Below are 26843 nucleotides of genomic sequence, written 5' to 3'. Positions count from 1 at the left end.
ATGGAATCATGTCCATAAGGTCCTAATTATGAGTGCAGCAGATGTTGCTGTGGGGATAATGAAGGGCTGGAATGAATGACTTTGACAGATATCACCTCACCAAGGGCTGGTGATTACAGATTTTCTTTCCAGAATTGGAATTACCACACTATCCCAAGAATACCTGGTTCATTGGTTCATTTTCTGTTTTTACTGGATTCTGGGGAGAAAAAAGGCTGGCATTTTCCATTTGTTCAGAGCCGGTTGAAAGGGTGATGGGAGGAGTTGTCGGGGAGTCGGGCTTAGGATGTGGGATAGAAGGGCGATGGCAGGTCCGCTCCACTCTGCATTATCTGCTCCTGCCGTGTTGATGCAGGAGTTGAGCCCTGCCCGAGCAGCACCTTTAGGTGCAGATCCACATTAGGTGAAACGGTTCAGGAATTACTGGTTCTGGAGACCCCAAGCTACTCGTAGAGGCTTGAAGTAGTATCCCACTCAGTTACACCTACTAGTGGTAATAAGGGCCCGAACACTAGCATACATTGTAACAACCCCTTCAGCCTAACATTGCTCACAAACCAGCAGTGTGTGGACTATCCCACAGTGCATATAAACAGTGGTTGATGATATCTACTTCGTGTACCCGAGAGCAGGGCAGTCGTACGAAGCCACATGTTACCCTTTTATGCTTAAGGGTTTACAAAAAGTTTGTGTTATCTCCATTGAGCATGCTTTCTTCTAGACTTCATATTCACTGTACTCTATACAGCAACACTGTTCGATACAAAATAAAATGTCATCTTCTTAAGTCTGTATTTTAAGGCAAATATTTTCTGCCAAAGAAACAGTATATGCCAGTGTGGTAATCGCTTTTAGGAGATATTGGTACCTCACTTTGAACTTCGGTCACTGTACTTAGGGCCAGATGTATCATCACAGCCCTTTGCGATTCGGAAATAGCAATTTTCAAGAAATCGATATTTCCGACTCGCAAAGTGCCATGTATCACATTTGCGATTCGGTAATAGCTATTTGTTAAAAATCGCAAATGCTATTACCGAATCGCAAATTGCAATACCGGCCCCATTCGCAGCTATGGGCCTGTTGGCCCATATCTGCAAATTTTTTGCATTTCCAAAACTGCGATTTCTGAACCAGAAATTGCAATTTTGGAAATGCAAAACCCCAGGGTGCTGGGGGACTAAGAACCCCCTCTGCTGCACCCCAAAAACATTTTGGGGGACATGTAAGGTGCACACATGCCAAAAGGGCATGTGTGCTTTACATGTACAATTAAAAAATGCATTTTAAAGGCATTTTTAAATTTTGCACATGGTTACCACCATGTTCAACTTGGAGGTAATTAGCGATTCCTTAATGCCCAAATCACATTTAGGAAATGCTTGATACATGTGCTTAGGAAATCGCAAATAAGGATTCCTTATTTGCGATTTCTTATTTAGAGAATCGCAATTTGCGATTCTCTAAATGGGGTCGCAATTTTAAGGAATCGCTATTTTAGCGATTCCTTAAAATTGCACTGCGAATGCCTTTCTTACATTCAGAAAGGTGATTTTGCATTCGCAAACGGACGAATTTTGCAATTTGCACCGTTTGCAAATGCAAAATTCTTTGATACATCTGGCCCTTAATCTTTAGCCGTTACCTTGTTTTTGTTGTAGTCAGACTCTTTCACCAGAGTCTACCTTCCAGTCAGTGTATAGGAATGTATGATTATGGACCAAAAATCCCAACGACCATTGTCTCCATATTTCTTTGTACAGGAATTACATTGCAAAGGCATCTGCTATCTGGGGACTGTGTTGTTTGGCCTGCTTAATGCACTTGGGGCAATCAGGAAACCAGTAGGATTGCCAGGGTTCTAATTGGATTGAAAAGAAGCACACATTTGAAACACAATTCTGGACCTTTGAGTGTCAGTAGTATGCCCAAACCGGGCTCCCATGCTCACTGTGTGATAGGACTAAAACTGCATCCCTCCTGAAGAGGCACAAATAGGCCAAAACCGTTTTGGGGTTGCTTGAATCCCCTTTTTTGCCTGGTATGGCAGTTTGGGTGGGACTGTTTCTGTTTGATCATGGCCAAGGTTGATTTGCCTATAGATGGTTCCTGTCTGAAGTGCATGGTGGGTAAAAAATGATGGACTGGATTGCTGCTCAGAGTTACTGCCAAAAACGGAGGTTGATTCAAGCTATCTTCCCATCACTTTTTTGATTTCCTTTGTGCTACGGGTTTACCCAGACTGGGGTCCCATGCTCGCTGTGCCATAAAACTCAAACTGCATCCTACCGAAGAGGCCCGAGGAGGCCCAAATAGGCTAAAATCAGTTTTACAAGTATATTTAATTATGCTGGCCAAATACCTTACTGCATTGCACCCAGCATGATTGTGCACTGTTGAATATGGTCTGGTGTGTAGAGTGAGGCTGTGGGTCAGGTTGGTAGCCATGCTTTCTGTCATAAATTACTTAAAACAGTCGTTGTCCGAGTATACTCACCCAACAGTTTGTTTCCCTAGGACATCGACCTAAGAGTGAAGTGGCCAAATGACATTTACTATGGAGATCTCATGAAGATTGGTGGTGTTTTGGTAAATTCAACACTGATGGGAAATACATTTCATATACTTATTGGTAAGTTCTCTGGTAAATTGGGAATTCAGGCATTGGTGGTATTTTTTATTAACTAAAATGTCTCTCAATTCCACTGCTGTTATTTGCTTATGGATCTGGTAGTTTACAGACAGTAATCTTTAAGGATGCAAAGTTCATAACTCTTTAGATGCTTCAACTCTCTGCGTACAGACTTTTTACTTTTTTGCTTGACATCTTAATTGATGCTGGATGCATTAAACAAAAAATATCTACGAGCATGACTTCATATATAAATGCTCTATACTTACTTTCCTCACCACACGAAATTAAAAATCCTCCATCGCATTGAAAATAATTGTGGCCCAATTGCATGTTACTTAGTGAAATTGTACAAATACATGTTCATACATTTATTATTATATTTCAAAGGTCAAGATCCAGCTTATGTTTACTGAAGTAAGGATAAATTGGCTAAGGCTTGACATGAGAAAACATCATTCACTGCGTCATAGATTGCATTTTGCAGTCACTTTGCAATGAGAAACATCTATTCAAAAGTTAGACGGCCTCTTCAATGTAATTTTCCCTTATTGCACAAATTCAACCTCTTGCATTCGGAATTTGGTTAAATGTCGTTTGTTAAAAAACAATTACACAACAGAATGCCACAGCATACTCTGTATCTGCAGCTAAGTGAAGTATAATATACTGTGTATGATGATGATTGAGGGAGCGAGGGGAATCATGTCCCATTAAAAAAAAAAAAAAAACGTAATACAGTCTGTGCGCCTGACATATGCAGAATATACGTGGATGAGCAGTTTTAATGTTATTACCCTTGGTCATTGTGCCTCAAGTGGGTCATGGCCCCCCACTCCTCCCTCAACAATGCCAATAAGTAGTATATTAGACTCTGCGTGTTCGCATATATGGTTGGTGCCACAGCATTTTATTATGTTTTTTTGTTTCAACAAACATTATTTAGTTAAAACCAGAATGCAACACATTTTCAGTAATGTAAGATCACATTGAAGAGGCTCTTCACTATTAAGAGAGATTTTACCGTGTGTAAAAAAAAAATAATAATAATAATAACAACATGAACCGGTGACTGCCTGGTCCACCCTTTTCTTTTTAAATTTTGCTTAGGATCTGCAGTAACGTTGAAAAAAAACCTACAAGTTTTGCCCCAGCTGTAGTCCTATTGGACGCTCCCCTACCAGGTCAAGGGGGTCAGTGTATCACTACACTGTCCCTCTACATGTATTGAGTTTTTTTCAAGATGGGAAACTGAGGGTCCGAGTCCTAAAGTGGATGCTAAACAGCTTTTTGATGAGAGACAATCAGTCAGATTTTATCTTTTCACCTGCCTGACCCGCAGTGATACTAAGGCTATATAGACATTAAATTTAAACCTTAATTTCTCAAAAACTACTGAACGGATTTACACCAAATCAACAAGCATTTGCAAAGCAACGGGTCTCGCGTTTGCTCATGTTAGAGCTGATTACGTTGTAAACTCCTAACCCGACTTTTCATCTATCGGCAAAAGTGCTTTTATGTACGTTACCCGAAAAAGTGAAATTAACTGTGTAAAACGCTCGACTTCTGCCAAGCGAAATCGCGCTAAGAAAATAGAGAAAAAGTAGTCCACAATCCGACAGAAAACAGCGAGCCTCGCATGTTTTCTGTACTTGGTCGCTGCGCTCGAGGAGGACTAACCACCGGAAAAGGCATGACGTGTGCATGCCTTCCACTAATGAAAGCAAGCAGATTTTACTAGGCAAGCCCACGAACCAATCAAACACACTGACCTTTTCTAATAACTAAAGCGTCACGCTTCGATACGCATGCGTGAGCGCATGCAACGCAGGCTCAACCCTAAAAACAGCAAGCTTTGCGGATTAAGATGTAGACTTCAACCAAAATTTGTGTAATTTCACAGTTTTGCTGTATCGCTATTCAATTTTCCTGTGGAAAGGTGAAATAAATTGTTAAATGTTCGTGAAAGTGTACCTCGTGTTCACTGATTTCTGCCAAAAGCAACAATAATTAGTCCTTAGCGCCTGACCTAAACAAACATGCAAATGTGAGTTTAACTTGCAATATGTCAGGTTCTATTGTTTGGAGCCCAGGTTCGGTGAGTGTTGATTTGGAATAGGGACATGTCACAGGTAAATTGTTGCTGATTGTACAATGTCAACAGAAATGGGGTGCATTTATCTTAAGGATGTTCAAATTTGTTTGGTGTTCATTTTATAATATCATTCTGTAAGCTGCTAAACTTTAAATTATACACTGGTATCCAGATTTTAAAATGTCACCCCAGATTTTAAACGCACAACTTTTATCTTTTTTGTACTTTTGGATTCAATTTTTGTGAAATTGCTTTCTTTCAATATTTGATTTTTAAAATGTAACGTATTATTCATATGTACTTTTGTGGTCTTATATGATCGAATTAAAGTAAGTTGATGAGCCTGTCGAGTCTTTTAACAAATGAATCGATTGTTTCACCAACCCGACATTCTTGACTGAAAACATATCATTCATAATCAATGTTTGGTACTGAATTGAATTTGAGATTCAACGCATTCTTAATCTGACGGTATTTGATTTCTTCGTCAGTTCTTGGCATTTCTTTGACTTCTTTCACACCATTACTAGCAGGATTTTTAAGATATTTAATAATCTTCCTGCTATCAGTCTCTTCAAGTGCATCATTGAGATCTTCAGATGTCTCCATCTGTCGCCAATATTTAGTTTTTTGGCGGTGTCGAATGGTGGTGGTTTTAGGAAGGTGGCAGCATTGTAGACCAGTGTGGAACTTAATGACGTCTGGACTGGAGCTCTCCCTAGCCTCTCTGACTGGAAACCAAGATCCGTTCCATTCCTGCCCCAGCCCTGGCCCTGCGATGGGCCAGCCTTGAGATTGTCCCTGATGGGCTCCATTGGCCGAACATCCTTCTGCCAGGTTTTTGGCCACTGTAAATATGGACCTCTCCTTTAGCACAACCCTGCGCACTTCTCTTGGGGGGCCACCGTCAACCGGGGTATGAGGACACTGTTTATCAGGCTTGGTAAGTCACCTATTTTATTCTTTTTACACTCCATTTCGTATTTTCTAATACATGGCTGAACCCTGCCTTGCAGTGCTTCTGTTTGCAGCACTATTTGAAAAATGATAATTGTCTTTTTATCTGAACTTTGTAAACCTGGTTGAACCGCCTTTAGCGTAATACTCCGTACAATTTATAGCTTTATTTTGAGTGGCACCACAGTACCTTTCCGAAGGACCTCGGTCGTGACTTCTTGATCAGTGGTGCGCAGACTTTTCCGTGAAGCTCTTTCCATTCACATGCTTCACATCGCTGGAGTTGCCCTTTGAATCCACATACGCCAGCTGTTGACAATGCACTTCAGCGAAAGCACACCTGGCAGGCCCGACAAAGGCAAACTCACCAGGAGAGCACTTTCTTCTTCGGGTCACTTAGGCCCTATCTCGTTGCCAGATATAGCATCATCTCCAGCATGGTACAGCTTAATGACTAGGTCACACATGGACCTGTAAATCACAAGTCTTTATTCCTCTGCATGTACCTGAGAACTCCAACATTTTAAACCAAGCTTTCATTACATTCTATTCTAGCGATTACGTCACACTGATACAGAGTCTTCGGGGAGCCAGAAAGGTTCCGCTCTAAACCATGCAAGATACTACAGTCTCTAAGTAGTAAACCTCTTAAAGTAGCATCTGTCTCTCTAATGGGTAGAGACTGTATTTAAAAAATGTAACTGCCTTGCCACTGTACATTTTGTGATTTGACCTGTTAACACATCGTTTGCATCACAATCTGCATTCCCATTCAAAACCAGTCAGTGTGCGAATTGCACCCCACTGATTTGATTGTAGTAGCATATTTGACCTGTGCTCATTTGTGTTTTTTTATTGTTGGATTCTCGCTCATTGCTCAGTTGCATTGACACTTACATACATTTCGATATTTATCAACTAAATATTCCCATAGAAAGTTGGAAGCCTCCAGTAAGCTTTGAGCTTTCCCTTGAAGTGTTCATTATTTTTAGGTTTCCATGTACAATTATTAAAAATGTTTTCCTTTCAAGGTCACTGAAAATACAAGGGTATTTTGTTTTCACATAGTCCCTCTACAACGTTTAAATATGAAATGGGAAAGTAACAACCATTTGGGAAAAGGGATTTTATAAGAAAGTCAATACAGATGGGAGAATGAATAACTTAATGAAAACAACGTTCAATGAGTCTGTTTCCGCTGACTATTGATGCTAAAGGAGGCCGCAGTTGGCAAAAATATGCTGGAGGAGGTGATGTTTTTGTTTAACTACAGGCCGAGATCCAACGTGAGGTTTTTGTGGTACACACGTTTGAGGGAACACCTGTTGCTACTGAGCGAAATAAGCCTCTGTTGTTGGTGTGCATTAGTGCCAATATGGCCTTAAATTGCGTTCACACAGTGTGAGTAAAGATTTGAATAGACAAATTGGAAAATGAAGTGACTGACCCACAGGCAGTGACTAAGATGTTTCTGCCCAGACAGTTCTCCTTTTCGCTAAGATGAATGCCAGATTTGTAAAGTTTTTGGTTTATCATCTTTCACATGAGAGCTGCCTAGGGCACTCATCCCTGTGTAGCATATACTGTTGCTTTCCCCATCACCTACTTTGTGGTACTTGATCGGAGCAGTTGGGTTACTCCTCACTCCCAAAATCAGTGAAGAAGCCAGACGTCTGTACACCATTACAGGTACAGTTTTCATATGGTAGTATTGTCCTTCCAAGTTGTGGGTCATGTGTTGCACCTAAAATTGTACAACTTTAGTCACTGGTTTCCTTTCACAAAGTGTCTTGATTGATAGAACACGTTTTTAAAATAATATTAGTAAAGTAGAAAATATACATTTCTCAAAACCCATAATACATTTATCTCCATTAATAGGTAATTGTGAAAAGAGGAGTGGGTAGAATTGGGTCAAATTACAATAAATGTTCCACCAGTTATTGGTACATGTACTACCTGAAAAGTTCAGTTTAATTTCCCCAGATTCCTCACCCATTCGGAGTAACAACCCAAAGTTGTTCAAACTTTTAAATTTGCCCACTGTATTACGTTTGCAAAAGAATAAGTGCTGGGCATCCCCAAAATTTCACCCAGAAGCCCGCTGCTAGCGCTTTCGAAGGTACGGGTGCGAATACCAAGCCGGTGTAGTCTTGATTTCACCTCTTCCCCCCTTTAATCCTTCACTCCCTGCCTCTTTATCTCACTCTTGCTGGTTGTTTTTCATCCCACCTTTGTCTTTGTCACTGTTTTTCTATCTTTCTCTTACTCCTTTCCCCCCTTGTGTTTTTTCTCTCTCTTGCTCTGGGTGCTCTGTTAAAGAAAAGTTAATGCTGGTCCTCAAAAATGGGTCCCACCAGCAAACACCCCCATGACACCTGTTGTACACAAGGTGTTCCATAACACGTCTCGCTTCCATTGCGCCGTCATTGGGGCAGCAGCTGAGCGCTGCTTCTGAATGAATGAGTGCCAGAAGTAGACCAAAAAAAGTAGACTACTTTTTTGACTGCTCTCGGATACCCGGCCCATGGTGGTGACCCAGTAGGACCATGCAGGGATGAGGGTTTTTTTTAATTGCACTGGAAACTGTCTCCATTCGCAAAAACACCGAGATCCATTTTTTTAAAACTGAACAATACTAAATCAAAAGCAATTCTAGCATCAAACATGGGCAATGTAATCTTTCATAAACAGTGAAAAGAAAAATTGTTTCATGAGTATGTTTTTTCTGCAATAATGCGCTTTATAAATAGTTTGTCACACTCGCCCTTTCAGCATGCATGGACTAATATGGCTGCTTGATTTCGTGTTGTCTGCAGGTTGTGGGTTCAATGTAGCCAATGGAAACCCAACCATATGCATCAATGATCTAATTGAGGAACACAACAAGAGGACGGAGCAAAAGCTAACTCCACTAAACACTAATTCTTTGATCGCCAGAGCTGTCACCAAACTGGAGGGTTTGATTGACACGTTTCAGGACAAAGGACCCGAGGGAGTTCTTCCTCTTTATTACAAACACTGGGTGCACAGGTAAGTGGAACCTTTTCCATAAATGCATGGGGCTCTTTTTAGATTTTCAAATCTTATAAACTGTTCTAAAGTACTTCATCATTTCACGAAGTGTAATTGAGCCCTTGTTCTTAAAATGGCAGGATAATCCTCAAGGGTGAAAAAAGTGAAGGTAGATAGAATATCTAAAACCAGAAAATCTTTCTTATTTCCAGATGCCTTCCTATACGTATTCTCCAGGAGCCATATTTCCATGATAAAAAGAGTACAAAGCTAATAAAATAGTGGGCAAAATGGGTATTCCACATTTTTATTTACTTTCGTCACTCAATGGGACATCACTCATTGGAATTTTGTTATTGGTCCATTATTCAAGGCATAAATGTCAGAGTTTTCATAGTAGCCTCACCATTTCTATACAGTTATATCCTATAAAGATTCTCACACGTCTGTTAGTTGACCGTAACAAAATGTAATATATATAGCGCTTTTTTGCCTTTTTTTATGCCTACAGTGCTTTAACCGTGGCTTTGTTTTCTTAGGAACCAAGGAAGAGAGTCCCACCTTTCAGGAATGAGATACTTATTTCCATATTTAAACTTCTGTGAATTCCAGGCCTTTAAAGTTTACTTCAGAAGTATATTTAATGCTGTCCTACAAACTAAATACAAATGATGGCTAGATCAAGATACCATACTCCAGAATTCCAGGAAATTAATTCTTCCATTGCTAATTTGATCTCCATGTAGAAACCCGTTCGCGAATACTGAGATGCAGGTATAATGACAATATGTGACTTGCTAACTTGCTTTCCAGTCTCTCAAATATATTAGGAGGCTTTGGTATAATTAATATTACAATTGACCCTGAGCAGTCCTGTCAACCACATGTTTTACTCGCTCAAAATAGCTAGGGTTCTAACCTGATTGGATCCTTTGTCCTAGTTGGTTATTAAGAATTTACATCCCTTTTGCTAGGGGACAAACACAAACAGGTCACACCAGAGAAATTACCAAAACTAATCCTAAACTGGCTTTCCGGTTGACTGTGATTTCAATCAAAGCATTTCATTTAGCATCTATTGACTTTAATCTTTACTTATACCAAAAGCAATAAGGATATGTACAAACTGTTACATGATCAGCCTTATGAATCTGAGCCATGTGGCATTAGAATGAGATGGCACAGCTGGCATGGAGAAATGCTGGATCCATGCTGGACTGTTGCAGATGCGTTCAACATACCTACATATTGATTTCATTGCAGTGCTTTTGTGTAAAGTAGGACTAATTCAATAACTGTACCAGTATATGAGTATGCTTTTTCTTTCCAGATTCAGGGGACAAATCTGTGATATTTTCTACCTGCTCGAAGCAGATAGAATATATCAGCCTGAGTGCCGGTGGAGGTCACGAGGTGCTGGTTGTGTCTCAGGTGGGATGGGGCAGTTTAAAGGAATCCAGAGTGTGATCATTGCCTACTCATTCTAGGTTATGACTGTGCCTTAGGGCTGTAGTGGTTTTGGGAGGTTAGACAGGTGGGTGGATCCAGGGCTTGACTGTATACCTCCGCTGGGTTTTACTTTATGAGGGGTGTCACTGAGTCCCAGGCTCTGCCACTGTCCCAGGGTTGTATTTGTCTCTCGAGAGAGAAGGAGGACATGCAGTCCTAGGGACTGCCATTGGCAGAGGGCTGTGTCTGCTGTAATGAAGGTAATAAGAGGTGGTGGCAGGATGCAGATAGGGGTGCAGGCAGCTGCAGGCAACAGCTTGTGGACCGGGGCTCTGCATATGTGCAGGTGCCTCTATGCATCTTTCCTTGGTGCTCAGGAAAGAAGAATGTTCAAGGAAGATCGGGATCCTGACTGAAGGGAGAATTGTATGCTACCTGTGTGCTACTACATGGGCTGGGCTCTTGCTCACATCAACTGCCCACTGTAGTGGTTTCATCAGTTGCACATCTGCACCTGTTGAAACTGAGCCTAGAATGTCCTTTACCACCATTTGCAGACCCAGGATTAATGGTTCTAGAATGTACAGGCCGAGTAATTGCAAATCTGAAGATGCCACCCTACTCAAAACAGTGAGTGGTGGAATTCTTCCCAGTTACTGCTCCGGATGGAATACTGCCATTCATAATTCACCAGTATTATTTAGGTATATTACTTAGGTGTGAAACATGTTGCTCACAACCATTTCCCTGCTGTTCTATAACGAACAGTACTAGTATTTTAGACAATTCTTATACTCTTTGGTTTTATTGATAGCTCTATCATTTTTGAAGTCACACACCTGGCCCTTATAAATGCTTTGTTACTTCCCTTCATAGAAAAGCCTTCTCTGACCTCTCCAGATTCAGCAGATTTCCAAGCCATACTGCTGGATTGCGGTGTCCAGCAATATAAAGACTATAATCAGCCCAACAACATCCTTGCCTTTTTCACACTGATTACATAAATGGAATGACTAAAGTGAGTGTTTGAGCCTTATGGCCTCATTACGTGTTTGACGGTGCCAGTGCGGGACCTCCACCCTATTACAATGTTCCTGCCGGTCAAGCATTGTAGTAGAGCGTTCCCACCAGTCAGAGCGGCAGGAACAGTGCTACAAGATAGCACTCAACTCCCTTAAAGGAGCTAAATGCCATCTCATAGCACAGGGGGGGCCAACCAGCACCCTCGGTATGCGCACTGTCTGCAAATCAAACTGCGCATTCCAAGGGTGCTGGGCAGGGGGCCCCAGCATACCCTTCTTGCTAGCCTTTCCATGCCGGTGAAACTGCCAGGGAAAGGCTGGCGGTGAGGGGAGTTGTAATCATCCAGGCAGCGCAGAGTTCAGCGCCACCCTGGCTTAGTATAACTCACACCACCATCACCACATCGAGAACCATGTTCCTATTGGGAACGGTGGTCCCCTGGTGGGTCCCCTCACAAGGTTTGAAATTGGGCAGTCGGACCAACCGGAGTGCAGCAGTCTGACTGTCAGTGCGAGTGTGGCGGTCCAGTGAGGCCCTTACTCTTGTATGAACGGTGTGTGGAGGTGGATACTTTTTATATAACTCTTTTATTGATTTTCTGTTAACAAAAAGCATAGCTGAAAGATACAATCCATACATATCTCAACACAAATACGATTTGGAGCCTGCATGTATTAATTATTTCATGAACTAATCACATTTAAACAAAACATTATATATAATGTGAACAACTGAAAGTAGTCCCAACAAGGGTCTCCTATTTCCATGTGTTCAGTGGGGCTACCCCTGAAGTGGTAAGTTGGGCCACATAACTAGTGTGGCGGTTTTCAGACCGCCATACTCGCAGTGGGGTGCACTCCAAGTGGTCCCACTGAAACAATACAACCCTGGTGGGCAGAACTGCCTAAAGTCCGCTGTAATCGCCAAGAACATTGTTCCCTGCGGGCTTACAGTGGTCTGAGTTGTGCTCAGCCATGGCAGCGCTCAACTCAGCGCCTCTGTGCTGATCACAACTCAGCTTTCCGTCAGCCATTACATGGTGGTCACCCTGCCATTGAAAGGCTGGCCAAACGCCACTGCTGGGGGCCACACTGCCCGTACCCATGGCATGGGCAGTGCAGAGCTCACCCTGCCCAGCACCATCATCATATGCACCGTCTGCCTTGAAGACCGTGCACATTCCGATGGTGCGTTGTGCTACAGTATTGGCCTCAGCTCACTTAAGGGAGCCGAGACCAATACCATAGCACTGTTCCTGACGGCCAGCCTGTTACACACCAGTTCATACTCCTTAGCCACTCCTTGTGTGAAGGACCAATGTCCAACCTCCATTGTCTAGCTAGGCCTCTTTTGACCTAAAGCCTGCTAAGGCCCACCAGAATCCATTCTCCTCTTAACTCTCTATTTAGTCCATAACCCAAATAGTATTTTTTAGATGGGAAGTTAATGGGTCCCCCAACACTGTGGATGTGTGTATAACTTTGCATTCATGTGGTGTGTGTGAAATCTCCTACCCCTAACCGGTATCTTGTGCAATAAGGGGATTGTATCTTGGGTGAAATAAACTCTCTACAAGTATTTCTCTTGTATTGTCATTAACGTAACAGAAATAGCCAAGGTGCGGGTGCAAGTAGTGCATCCCTCCATTCTGCTTCATCTAAAATGTCCAGGTCTTCTTCCTAGCAGAACCTAAGCATTGACCAGTTGGTCATACAGTTGAAGATAAGAGAATTATATAATTTTGAGATTTTACTCTTCCTTTGGCGTGCCATTGGTTGATGTTCCTCTAGTGCACTGTACACAGGGAGTTTCAGCAACTGGGGTTGTTAACCTGGAAGCAGGTGCCTTAACTGTTGATATCTAAGATACTAGGGCATGTAAAGTTAGTATTTCACCCGTAATGTGACAAAGGGCCTCATGTAATTTATGTTGCATAAGTCACCCACCGAGATGGATGTCAGACAATAAACACAAAACAAGTACCATGTTATATTTATAATGCATATTTTACAACACATAGATTTCAACCCTGTTAATGGAAGCAAATCTAAACAACAATTACAACACATACCTTTACAATGCAGCATTGTTGTTTAAGTTTTTTCATTTTTAGATAAAATGAATTATTTTTATAAAAATACATTTTTATGAATAAATATTTTTGTAATCAAGCTAAATGGCTTTCCAAAAAGAGATGATACTTTGGTGATTTAAAATGTTTTATACTCCACTATTTCTGGTTCCTCTGGCGTGGATTTCAGGATCAGAAAGCTGAGCTGAGAATGAATGTTATTTACTGTAGGTCATTTTCAAGCAATGTTATGTTATAATTTGTCTGTACGTCCAGTTAAGTCCTTATTTCAATTCATTGTTTTTTAATAATTGTAATTTTAGTCATCTCCATTTTCATCCAATTTGCAGTACACTTCTGTACAATATTGTAATAAAAAAAAAATTTAGTTTAGGTTTCATCAATATTAACTAATAATTTTTTAATAAATTATAACTGCAAACAATTAGTTGCAATACATATTGTATTTGTATAATTTGTAATATTATTAAAAAAAGATTTTTATTATTTTATTGGACATTTTTAATAAATCATTTTAAAGATTTAGGATTACTAACATATATCTAAATTCTTATTTAAATTTAAATATGTTTATATAGAAATGTATTTATAACTTACGGCAGTGGTTCCCAAACGTTTTTGACCCGTGGCTCCCTTGACCTATTGGCCATTGGCTGCGGCTCCCCGTTATTTACTTTCTTTGACGGGTGGATGTAAGCCAGGATTTGGGAGCACTTCCATTTTTCTCCCTAAAAAATAATTGGGATGAAGCCGATAAAGGGCTTCTGCGATAGGGACTTGTCTTTAGTGACTTGGAGTACGCACTGCCAGTAATCTGCTGCTTCAGGCCAATGCACCACATTTTTGTCACGCTCTTTCTGCCTGTCATAGCACTTTCCCCTTGTTCCTGGCAAGTTAAAAAAATAAATAAAATAAAAGCACATTAGCATTTTTGATCTCAGATCCTGCAGCACCACACTTGGAAGTCCCACATTTGACAATAGACCTGATTCAGGTTTTTAGCTCCCACTTTCCTCTTAAATGTTGACATTTTTGTAATTTCATGATTACCCTCTTTTGTTGAGTAGCTACAGACCACGGACAGAAGTAACACTCCATCACTGTCCTGATTGTGCCTGACCCTGCCTAAACAGACATGCTCTTTATTTATTAGGCAAGATGTCATGCGCTGGTCCAAACCATTCCAGACGCTGACAGCTGTGGCTTCCATAACACCCCCACATGGCATTCCCACGCGGGTTACTCAGGGCTGCAAATGCACATTACAAAAACCTAACAAGTTTGATTTTTGCACTGTGATTCTTTCTTTTTCATACTACCGTACGGCTCTGTTCCAAACATAACATTTTTAGAATAGAGCTGTATGGTAGTATGAAAGAGAAAGAATCTCAGTGCAAACAGTGCTTAATTTGAGCCAGAGCTTTCTGAAGGGCTTAATTCGAGCAGGTGGTTTCTGGTTTTCTGCATCAGACACTTAGTAAGAGCAAAAGATACATATGGGAAACGTGGAGGAAGAGAAAAACTAAAAAGCATCACAAAGGGAGAAAGTAGAAAGCTGCATGAGTGAGCTGAAGGTGTAGGGAGTGGCTGTAAAGGGATTAAAGAGGCTCGAGAAGACTCGCACATTTAAATGCAGCATCTGCTTGTTTTAAAAGAGAGCTTTGAGCACCAGCATATTTTTATCTACAAATTAAGCATTGGGTTCACCAGCACTTATTTTTAAGGACTGGCACTTAGGCATATATTTATGAAACTTTTGCACCACATTTACATTATTTTTTTATGCAAAAGCAGCACAAACGTACAAAATATAATTATATTTTGTAAGTTTGCGCCGCTTTTGCATAAAAAAATGTTGCAAATGCGGCACAGACTTTTCATAAATATGGGCCTTAGTTTTCTGCATCAGGCATTTACTGCGAGCAAAGGCACATATGGGAAAGACGAAGGAAGAGAAGGACGGAAAAGCTCCACATTGGGAGAAAGATGCAAGAGTGAACTGAAGGGGTAGGGAGAGGTTGTAAATGGATTGAAGAGGCCGAAGATAGATTTAGGATTACTGCTGCCTCAATGTTCTGTGCATGCATATTTAATTGCAGCAGCCAAGTGTTTCACTGGCCAGTCAGGCCCTTCTGAACTTTCCTCTGGCGCTCCTCCTCCTAGACTTCGAGAAGGTGTTCGACATGGAGTACTGTCGAACGCCGGGCTCAGGCCACGATTCCGAGCACTGGTGGGGACTCCTTTACTCCAATCCATCAGCCCGGGTGCAGGTAAATGGGGCAATGTCAGACCAATTTTCTGTCCGCCGGGGAACCCGCCAGTGATGTCCCCGCTCCTATTCACACTAGCAATGGAACTGCTCGCGGAGCTAATAAGAGAAGACCCCTTGGTTGATGGTTGGGTATGGACTACCGGGAAGGAGGACCGCATCGTGTTCTACGCCGACGATGTACTCTTGTTCCTGGCCAATCCGGCCAGCAGTGGACCTAGGGTGATGCAACTGCTGGGGCTGTTTGCGGAGGCCTCAGGCCTGATAATTAACCCTAGTAAGTCTCTGTTGATTCTGCTCTTCCCTACCAGGGACTGCTATGACTGGCAAAATGCCATTCCTATCCGACGCAATAGCTTTCAGTGTCTGGGAATGCATATAGCGTTGCTGCCCGAGATGGCATGGTCCCTTAATGTCGAGCCTCTAACCCGGAGAGTCAAGGAGGACCTCCAGAGATGGCGGTCCCTGCCCCTCAACGTCCTGGGCCGGATAGCGCTACACAAAATTATGCTACTTCCCCGGGTCCTCTATCTGCTTCAGAACTTCCCCCACCACATCCCCAGGCGATGGTTCAATGAAATGGAGACTGTCGCACAGCAGTTCCTATGGCATAATTCCCACCCCCGGCTGGCATTCCGTTCCTATCAGGGTGATGTGTACGAGGGTGGGCTGGGGATGTCTAACCTCTACCTGTATCACCTTAAGATGCATCTACTGGTAAAAAAAATGACCGGTTGGGGGGCTGGTCAGACCCTGCCTACCAGCTGGAACTCTTGACAATGAGTTTTTACAGTTTGTTAGGGATGCTGTACGGTGACCTCTTACCACGTAAAATCCCAGAGGTGAGGAGGGTAGTGCTGGTGGGGTGGAGGGCTGCGCAGCGGGCGTCGGGGTGGTGGCGCTGTCTTACTCAACACACACCGCTGTGGCAGGGAGCGTGGCTGGGAGAAATCTCAGCACTTGAAGGGTTTCATAAATGGGACCTCATTGGCATCTTGCTGCTCGGTGACATCTGGGTGGGTTCTCACATGCAGTCCTTCAAAGAGCTTCAGCAGCAGCTTTGGCTCGCTCACACCCAGTTCCATAAATATCTGCAGCTCCGCCACGCCTTGCATGTGTACGTCCAAACTGGGACGGTCCTCCCTGAGTTTAGCCCTGTCGAGGCCAAGACACTGATGGGACATCTAGGTAAAGGAGGAGTGTTGTGCATATACCGCACCTTAGTCACTAACTCAGCGCAGACACTTGACAAGCTCCGAGAGCGTTGGGAACAATGGGTGGGACCGATGGAGGATGGGGACTGGAGAGATGCTTTGATGGCCCGAGGACACTGACCATGACTTCCCGCATCCGAGTGGTACAGACCTACTTTCTCCACACAGCTTATCTCACTCCTGACAGGTTACATATAGCAGGCCTGCTGCCCCAGGCTGACTGTCCACGGTGTGCAGGCCTCAAGGCAGACTTTTTCCATATGGTGTGGACTTGCCCTCATATCACAACCTACTGGCAAGTGGTGGTGACAGAGATCTCTAGAGTCCTGCAAGCGGAGGTAGAGGTTGCCCCGTTGCCAATCCCACTGGGAGTCTTCGAGGGGGTGGGTTCTAGCACAGCAGACCGGGCCTTTGTGGGAATGGCCTGTTTAGTGGGCAAGAGAGACACTGCAGCGAACTGGAAAGCAGAGACAGCTCCTGCGATAGCAAAATGGTGCCAAGGAGTCGACTGGTGCGCACAGGAAGAAAAACTTGATAATGAAGTAAGGGGCTGCCCTGCTAAACATGGTAGAGTGTGGGGGAAGTGGATGGGGTCTTGGGGTGACAGAGCTGCAGATATGTCTCTGACGTAGGATTTTTATGTGCTCTGTCCTAGACTACAAGGGCAGTTATTGACCATATGTTTCTGTAATATGTCCTAGATTCGTGCGGTGCTCAGTCCGCATAGTGCTACTGTGACCTGTTGGGTTCTATGTTGCTATATAAAACCAATAAAATTGCTTATAAAAAGAAAAGTAGACAAAATTCTAAATTTAGCAAGGGGTTATTTATATAGATCCTTCAAGGGTTTCCTACAGAAAGTAACAATTGAAATAAATAAAAAAATAGAAATTGAGTTGGAAAAAAACAGCCCTTTCTGACTATGTTTTCTTCTGTAACTTTTTCCAACTATGATAGATTTTTTAAAGCAATATACTGTTTGCTGGACCCTCCTGGCTCCGGGGATATATAGGTCTTGTAGGTTCATCAAGAACCCAAGCTACTCAGAGCCAATAAATGAGCTGCACCTTGCAATGGGTTTTCATTGTATATTGGGTATACAGCAGTTCATTTGGTTTAATATAAAGAGTGGAAAAATAGGTATCAAGTAAAAGTGTGTATTTCCAAAATGGGCACAAGATAAGGAGTTTAGAAACAGTGGTCATTTGCACATCTCTGAATTTGAGGGTCCCCATATTATGTGAATTAGAGGACATTTTTCAAAATGACTTCTTTATTACACACTGCCTTACATTTGGAAGGCAAAACTGTAGAGAAAGACAATTGGCAATAACACTTGTTCTTCTATTCTGTGTCTCCTGATAATAACGGACCCTCAGATATGTGGGTAAGCCTAGTGTCCGCAACAGGAAACGCCCCAAAAACGCAACATGGACATATCACATTTTTCCATTGAAATATGATGTGTTTTTTACAAAGTGCCTAACTGTGGATTTTGGGCTGTAGCTCAGCCGGCACGTAGGGAAACCTACCAAACCTATACATTTATGGAAAGTAGACACCAAGGGGAATGAAGGATGGGGTGATTTGTGGGGCTCTCTCTGGGTTCTGTCACCCAGAATCCTTTGCAAACCTCAAAATTGGGCTATAAAAACATATTTTCCTCACATTTCGGTACTGCAAAGTTCTGGAATCTGAGGGGAGCCACAAACTTCCTTCCACCCAGCAATCCCACAAGTCTCCCGATAAAAATGGTACCTCACTTGTTTGGGTAGGCCTAGTGTCCATGACAGGAATTGATCACACAACGGTCAATGTTAGTCCTTACATGAGGGCAACTGTTCACCACCGGGTGATCCATTCCTGACGCAGGCACTAGGTACAGGCACTCAAGTGGAGTAGCGTTTTTATCAGGACAGGTGGAGAAACATTTAACATTTGCAGGGTATTCTGGATAAGAACACTTTGGGGAATCTACACAAGCCACACCTCCGTGGACTCCCCCCGAGTGTCTAGTTTCCAGAAATGTCTGGGTTTCCTAGATTTCCCTATATGTCCACCGATCCCAGGACCAAAAACAGGTGACTGCCTTGCAAAAACAGATTGTTTTGTGATAGATAATTTTTATGTCTCCACAATACGATTTGGGCAGTGGAATTTGGGGCTGAACTAAATTGGGGAGCTCCCAAGAGAGCACTCTCTCTATGCTTGTTGCTGAATGCACCTGCTCTCTGGGTTGGGCTACCCAGCTATGGCCCTGAAGGGACAGCATGACTGTTCTCATCACCTTGCTCAGAATCGCTGGAAGAGGAGTTGTCGGATGGGACTCCTCCGACTGAAAAATCACTCTGAGTCTGCTCCATTGTCTTATCCCTCAGATGTTGTCTTAGTACCTGCTGTCTCAGTCTCTAATTCTACGTCAGAGCTCTCCTCCATAACACGAGTTAGGGCTTGAGCAGCAGTCATCCATTGAGACGCCATCTCTGCTACTGGCTAAACTGTCCCTCTAAAACACTAGCCTACGTAGACAGTCACAAAATTGCTGGTGGGTGGGTGTGTGTGTGATGCGTGCAACAGTAAAGGTCAGTCACCATACCTTCGCTTTTTCCCCTCAATCAGCACTTTCTCTCAAGACACTCCAAAAAACAAAAGACACACTATTACTTCACCTTGTCACATATCCATTGTCACAGAGCAGAAATCTGCCTTACCTGCTGCTTCCTGCTCCGGTGGGTAAAACAAATTGTGATGTTAGCCCGCATCTCTGCATGCTGCCATTACAGCAGGGGGGGGGTGAAACACAGAAGCTCTTCTGAGTCTCCTGAGGCAGTTTTGAGTTTAAAAAATAAAACCCTGACGTTGGTCACTGGTCATGACCTGCACCAGGGAGGGTGTGCGTGCGTCAGCACCTATGGGGTTAACATCCTATTATTTGAAAGAAGGCATTGCAAAAGTAGAATATATTTTATCTAAAAGAGACCATTTTATATATATATATATATATATATATATATATATATATATATATATACTGCAGAGAGAAAATATTAGAACCAAGAGCATGCTGGAGGTGCATTAGCTACTACTATCCACACTGCAACGGAAGAGCAGTAACAATTGAAATAGCATATAGAAGACATGCAGAACATAACCAGTCTGCATCGCCTAAGGAAACTGAAGCGAATAGTTTGGCAACATCATTGTGTGAACCATCTGGTTCTGTACTAAGAAAAGCTTCTGCAAGCATCCTAGCACATGTTGCCGATATGATGCCTACAACAAACAATTTAAAAAGACTAAACTCTAGAAACAGATATGAGAGTAAAATATAACCTGTTCCAGAAATGGTTGCAGATTTTAACATTTACAACAACTTCCAAAAACTTTCCCTTCTTTATGACAATCCAAGTCTTCTTAAAAGTATGCCTTCTTTTTCAACTCAATGCAACGTATTAACTTTAATAAAACAAGCGATTTGGTTAATGGATGGTTCATTTAAGATTACTGCCCAATTATTCTTTAACAAATATGCTGCACAGGCTCAAATAATTAGTAACACTGTGCCACTAATCGACTGCTTGCTTCCAGACACATAGGGGGTCATTATGACCCTGCCGGCCTTCAAACCGCCAGGGTCGTGGTGATATCTGACTGCCACATTACAACCGTGGCGGTCGTGCCATGGTGGGACCGCCGGTTCTCCTCCACAGGAGGGACTGGCAGTCCTAATCCGCCAGGTCAGCGCTGCAAGCAGCACCGCCCTGGGGATTACGACCCCCCTCTCCACCAGCTTTTACATAGCAGTAGCACCGCCTTGTAAAGGCTGCCGCAGACAGGGGCAGAGGTCCCCCTGGCCAACCCCGTTGCGATGTCCACTGTCTGCTTGCACCCTACGCACTACAGCATTGCTGCCGGCTCTATTGTGAGCCGGCGTCAATGTTGTTGGCCGTTGCCCGCTGGGCGAGCGGGTGGAAACATTGTTTCTGCCCACTGACCCAGTGGGGGAACTCTTATCGATGCCTTCGGGAAGGTGGCCACAGTGGCGGCAACCTGACCGCTGGACTTCAGCAGACTGCGAAAACCATCCGCCAAAGTCATAATGACCCCCACAGTCTAAAACATACAATGACGTTTTAGGTATAATGAAAGGAAAATCAGACAACCACAAAAAAGTATTATTTATTTTGAACTAACAATGATAAACCTAGTGAAGAAATTTGATCCAGCTACTCAGGTGCATGGCTGTTTTTTTTTTCCCTTTTTCCCATGCAAAATAGAGAAAAACTAAAAGAACAGCCCTTGCAGGAGATTATATGACTGGCAGCAGGTTACAGTTCAAAATCCAAAGATGACCAGCATTAGCTTTTATCCTAACTATATGCATAGATGACTATTACACAGAAAATGAAAATAATTTTACTCCACTTTTAAACCATTTTGAAGAAACATGAACGCAAATCTAAGCAGGTCTGGTTACACAAGACCACCACCCTATATAACGGAGTGGTCTAACTGCTTCAGAGGCTCTTTAGAGGCTGAGGTGAAAACTAATATTTTTTTTGAGGGCTGCATTCTCAAGTAGCATTGGTAAATAAGACTCGTAACATGTATAACTTTACATGACCTTTGGGCAATGTTTCCAGCAAATGAGGCTTGCTCACGGATTTAAAAAAAAATTCAAAAGAAATGAATAAGTGACAATTTTAACATCAACAGTTTGGCAGTATTTCCACATAAGCATACCTTGAAAACATTTATTTTATTTTAGGTTATTAATATTTAATTATGTCTAAATTCAAATTCACAATTAGTAATCAAGCTTACTCTCCTGTCCTTTTGTCTCATATGATGTATTATAAAAAACTTAAACTTTCTTATATGAAGATGTTAATGTTTCTGCCACATGTGGGTTACTTTATACAAATCCAACCCACATATGCTTAATTTTCAAAGCTTCAAATTAAAATATTCAAATGTAAAATATATTTATTTTTTATAAAGGATTCATCTCTTTAGAACTATTCTCTTTTTATTTAGAAAAAATCTTATTTGAATAAGAGAAGATTTTAATTTGTATTTATGGAAGTGAATTTTTTTTTTAATTTAGGTCAAGGTTGCTTAAAAATCCTCTAACTTTAAAAATAATATACTATTTTTAAAAAGTTTACCTTTATTTGAAAAGAAGCCGCATCTACCTCAGCCTGTGGAAGAAAATATTCACAGCACACTTTGCAAACAAATAATATTTTGTTCTAGCATTCGATTTGAATCTCAGAATTTGAATTAGCTTAACTTTTAATATTAAAATAAAAATGTACATTTTTCTTAGCGTACATGGCTAACTTCAGTTGTCCTTCATCTTCTGTAATGTACTAAAGAATGTAGAGAATGACCCAAAACATAATAGCTGCCAAAAAAAGAAAACTACTACTGTATTTTTTTACTTTGAAAGCTACAGCAGAGCATCGGAAAATCCTATGAAAAATGGTTATTGTATTTTTCAAATATACTACTGTTTCTGGTAAATATTATTGTGCATTTTAATCTTTTATGGTGTTTATTAAAATTGTATTTTAAAATGTATGTCTGATTCAAAGCTAGAAAGTGTTGTATATTATTAATTGTATATAAAATGTATACATTTTAAAATATTTTTGATTATTACAACTAATTGGTCTAAATGCAATAACTTTGTAGTAAGAAAATTCTTTTTAATTATCATTTTCTAAAATTCTGAAATGGATTTATTATACAACTGTTAATTTAAAAATGAAATAAACTTTTTTCCTATAACTACATTAACCGACAACCAATAACATATTTTTATTGTTTTGAATATTAGTTGAAATTCCCCACTAATTTAGAAAAATAATAAACTTTCAATAATAACTAAATTCTATTTTTTTAAAATTCTCAAATAGATTTTTAAACCAATGCTAAACCAGTGCTATATTGAAAATACAATAAAAATAAATTACATCCCAGCCTTTGAACTTTGTTTTATGGCCCGTTCCAGTTAGTTTTCTGTTTGTTTCTGTCTAATTTAAAAATGTGAATCAATTTCTGTATCAAAATTCTGTAGACAGTAAATAATATTCAAATTATTGTTTAAAATTTGAAAATTCTAAAATGCAAGTCATAATGTCAATAATTTTTTTTTTTTAAATATTTCTAAAATGGATTTCTAAAAACAATGATTAATTGAGTAAACATTAAAAATAAACAGCTTCCCACCTTTTTGCCCATATGTCTTTTATAACCTGTGCCTATTTTTAAAATTGTTTTATTACTTTGTAAAACTGAATCACTTTTAAAACATACATTAATATTTATTCTGTATACAGTAAGAGGCTCATTACGAGTTTGGTGGTCCCAGTGTGGGACTGCCAAACTTGCGGGAAGGACGCCATGGCAGTGGCATCCCCCCACCATATTACAAGGTTTCCACCAGCCTGACTCGACTGACCGGCAGAAACCTTGAATTACAGTACTTCTTGATAGCACTCGACTCCCAGAGGAGGCTGACCAGCACCCTCAGAATGTGCACTGTCTGCAAAGCAGTCAGTGGCCATTCCAACGTTACTGGGTTTGGCGGCCCACCATGTCGGGGAAACCATCATGAAAAGGCTGGCGGAGAACAAGGTTGTAATCAGCCAGGTGGTGCGGAGTTCAGCACGGCCCCGGCTGGCTACAACCAAGACCACCGTCCGCTGTACAGTCTGACCATCAATGCAAGTGTGGCGGGCCTAAGACTGCCACACTCATAATGAGGCCGTAAGTTTAGTTGTCCCAATTGGCTCACGGGCCAGATGCCTCACTGTATTGTTCCAAATTGTGCATCAGTTGTTACCCTGTCCACCTTACGTATCGCAGAAAAAGAAGCAAGCCTGTGTATAGAGATAGCAGGTCTTCAGTGCCCCCTTCCCATTAAAACCATCAAAACTCATCCAGGCCACTACTTGTTCCATTGTTACTGGTAATAGCAAAGGGGGAATTCGGCATTCCTACCTTGTACTTTTTGCCTCCCTCCCCAACTGGGCCCCAGAGACCCCATTCCCTAGGACCAAACAATAAGTAGAAGGGAGGGGGATGTGTGGCTCCGTCCCCGAACCTTGTAAGCCCCCTGTCGCCAGCTCTGTAATTATGTCCAGGGATCACACCTCTGGATAGGGTGGTTTCCCCCGACTACAAGCAGGAAAGAAGATTCTTTCTGTTTCCCTGCCTATGCTTTTGCGGGCAGTGAAACTGTGAATGCTTCCACCTGCCAGAAGCAACCAGAAGTAGCTGCTCCCAGCAGGCAGGAGTAATGTTGGCTTCAGTGCAGGAGCCAGCAGGGGCCCTGAGTCTCCCCCGCGTCCCAGAATATTTGGTCTCAGGGGTGTGGGGGGGGGGGAGGTCCCTGGTGCACCGGTGAACTGGGGGAGGAGAGTTATGCTCCTTCCTCACCTAAAAGTGAAATATTTGTCCTCAGGATGGAATACTGGGTCCTTTTAAGGTTCAGAAAGGGAGGAATGTGCCCTCCTCTACTTCAATTAAAATATGGCCCAAAGGAATGGGGTCCTTGAGGCTCATTTTGGCTTGGTAGGGGAGGGGGGGGCACAGGCTACCTCCCATTTATTTAAAATATGAACCAGGGGGTTGGGGTCTCTGAGGCCCATTTAGGCCTTGGGAGGGAGTCCATGCACCTCTCCCACCTGAAATAAGGTATGGCCTCCAGGCATGGGGTCCCCTCGGCCAATAGTGGTCTGGGGAGAGGGGGAAGAATGATGCTCTCCCTTTTTAAAAAAATAAAATAAATAAGGCTCTGGGGATGGGCTAGACTGTGCAGCCAACCCACACAGCACTCATCCAAAAGCTGTGCGTGTGGTGGTGTTGCTTGACCAGTCCTGCTGCTAACCCCCCACTGTGCACTACCTGACCTACGGTTACCCTCCTATAGAACATGGCCAGAGCCGTGCACAGCAGGGGGTTGGCTTTACATATGGTATCAAAAATTACTTTTGGGGGAAAAAAAATAGAAATCCACTGAAGGTGTTTTTTGAGCTAGGTGAAAATTTCAGGGCCAACATAACTTTTTAAACTCAAAAAACCTCTGAAATTCCCCAATTATAGTTATCTCTATTTACTATAACTTGTGCCTTAAGATAACTATAACGTGTGCCCTTGCCATGCATGGCTAATTACCCCACTTATTAAAACACTCATGGCATGGTCTATAACATCATTGATAACATTACTGCAACATTTAAAATCACATCAGTGATGACAAAACTGTGCGTGGCGGGGGCATGAGCTATAGGTACCATATGTATGAGTTACTAAAGATAACTATAACTGGTGAACTTCAGTGTTTTTTGTATTCAGAACATTACTTTGGCACTGACATTTCATATTCACATATAAATTAAAGATTCACCCAAAGAAAACGCCAACACTCTGAGAGTCTAGGGGCCTTATTACAAGTTTGGCAGTCTTGCGACCGCAAAACTTGCAGTGGCATTCGGAACACCTCACTCGTGATGGTCCAACCAACAGATTACAACCATGGTGGTCGGACCGCCAGGGCACTGCTGCCTCCGCCGGGATCACAGATCCCAACGGGGTGATAGCGGTCAGAGTCGTGGCCAGCCATGGCAGTGCCCATGGAAGCACTGCCAATGTTGATCATGGGTCCACTTTCCGCCAGCCTTTGGAAAGGCTAGCGGAAAGCCAGTGCTGAGGTCCAAAGGGGGGGGGGGGTCCCTGTACCCTTGGAATGCACACTGTCTGTGCTGCAGACAGTGCGCATTCCGAGGGTGCTGTTGTGTGATGGCATCGGCCTCGGCTCCCTTAAGGGAGCTGAGGCCAATGCAATGGCACTATTTCCGTCGGGCGGATTACCGCAAAAGTCATACTGTGATGTTTCAGCTGGTTGGAACCATCGTAATACGACTGGGGAGGGAGGCCGCCAACTTTATGATGGCCTCCTACCCACGGCTTTGGCGGTCAGCTGGTCCTACCGCCAAAGTCATAATGAGGCCCTAAGTAAGTAGTTAATATTTTCAGGCATAGGGGAAAACATGACTCCAATGTGTTTCAACCTCTTGGTCTTTTACACGGCTTATAATAGTCCTTTTTCCATTTCTTTTTAGACTCCCCTAATCATGCAATTTATGCTGCCTTTTGGATGATGAAGTCCAAAACAGTAGTGTACGAGTAAATCATAGGAAAATAATTCCCATAATGTATAATAAACTTCTAGAAATTTCTGAGATTCGTTTGCCAACTGTAGATTGTTCTGAAAATCCATTGGTGTGCAGTATCCAGATATCAATCAATTAGTATGTAATTTGAGTGGCACATATTAATCATTGATTAATGAATCCCTCCTACATGCATTCTGGACAACGATCAGTCCTATGAAACTACAGGATTATTTATTAATTAGCTCTGAAATTGCTTTCAACATAGATGGACATAAATCCACGCTACACTTTTTAAATACTTCATTGACATTAATGTCCTAATCTAGTTTGGATAAGATATATATAGATGTAGCTATAAAAACACAATAGTTAAAATGAAACCATTTAATATTAGAATATTAAAAAATGCAACATTGTGATGATGTTCAGTATTTCATTGCATTTAATGGTAGAACCACTCTGTTAACCAAGCCGCCCCTTCTAGCGCCTAACTAAGCTGTCTGTCGGTTTTTCTTGATATAGGCTGTATCCCATATATATCAGCTGAACACAAGCCTGCCTTCCTGCACTTTGAGACGGTCACACTCTGTCTTAGTTGTGGTGTTGCTATGTGGATTTTTAAGGCCGTTTAGCTTCAAGAACCAGAGGGTTTTCGCTACATATGTTTGCAGCTCTGCTTGCATGAACTAATGTACCAAGTAGAACGTTAACAATTCCTCTCTCCCTAAGAATTGTCCTTTAGCAGGCGTAAGTGCATTTTTCTGATTTTTAAAATGCAGGCCTTGAGATTAGTGATGTAAAATGCAGAGTTATCATATTCTTTTGCATCATCACCAAATCCTACCCACTTGTTAAACCACATTAATACATATATGTGAATAATAGATGCGCAATAAAAATATAATAAAT

The 26843-nt window shown here is 42.0% G+C and overlaps 1 protein-coding gene across 4 annotated transcripts in view; it reads left to right on the top strand.

Moving 5' to 3' along the window:
• The window catches only part of HLCS (holocarboxylase synthetase), a 678650-nt gene that overhangs the window by 630445 nt on the left and 21362 nt on the right, over window positions 1–26843 (top strand). For all 4 annotated transcript variants that reach the window (XM_069202536.1, XM_069202535.1, XM_069202537.1 and 1 more), the window contains 2 exons: window positions 2518–2632; window positions 8507–8720. In XM_069202536.1, the coding sequence (XP_069058637.1) occupies window positions 2518–2632; window positions 8507–8720 (329 nt within the window). The remainder of the gene's footprint in view (window positions 1–2517; window positions 2633–8506; window positions 8721–26843) is intronic.

The sequence above is a fragment of the Pleurodeles waltl genome, chromosome 8 (assembly GCF_031143425.1).
Source record: "Pleurodeles waltl isolate 20211129_DDA chromosome 8, aPleWal1.hap1.20221129, whole genome shotgun sequence".
NCBI classification, from domain to species: domain Eukaryota; kingdom Metazoa; phylum Chordata; class Amphibia; order Caudata; family Salamandridae; genus Pleurodeles; species Pleurodeles waltl.
The sequence above is the reverse complement of the archived record's forward strand: the minus strand, read 5'-3'. Positions and strand labels throughout refer to the sequence as shown.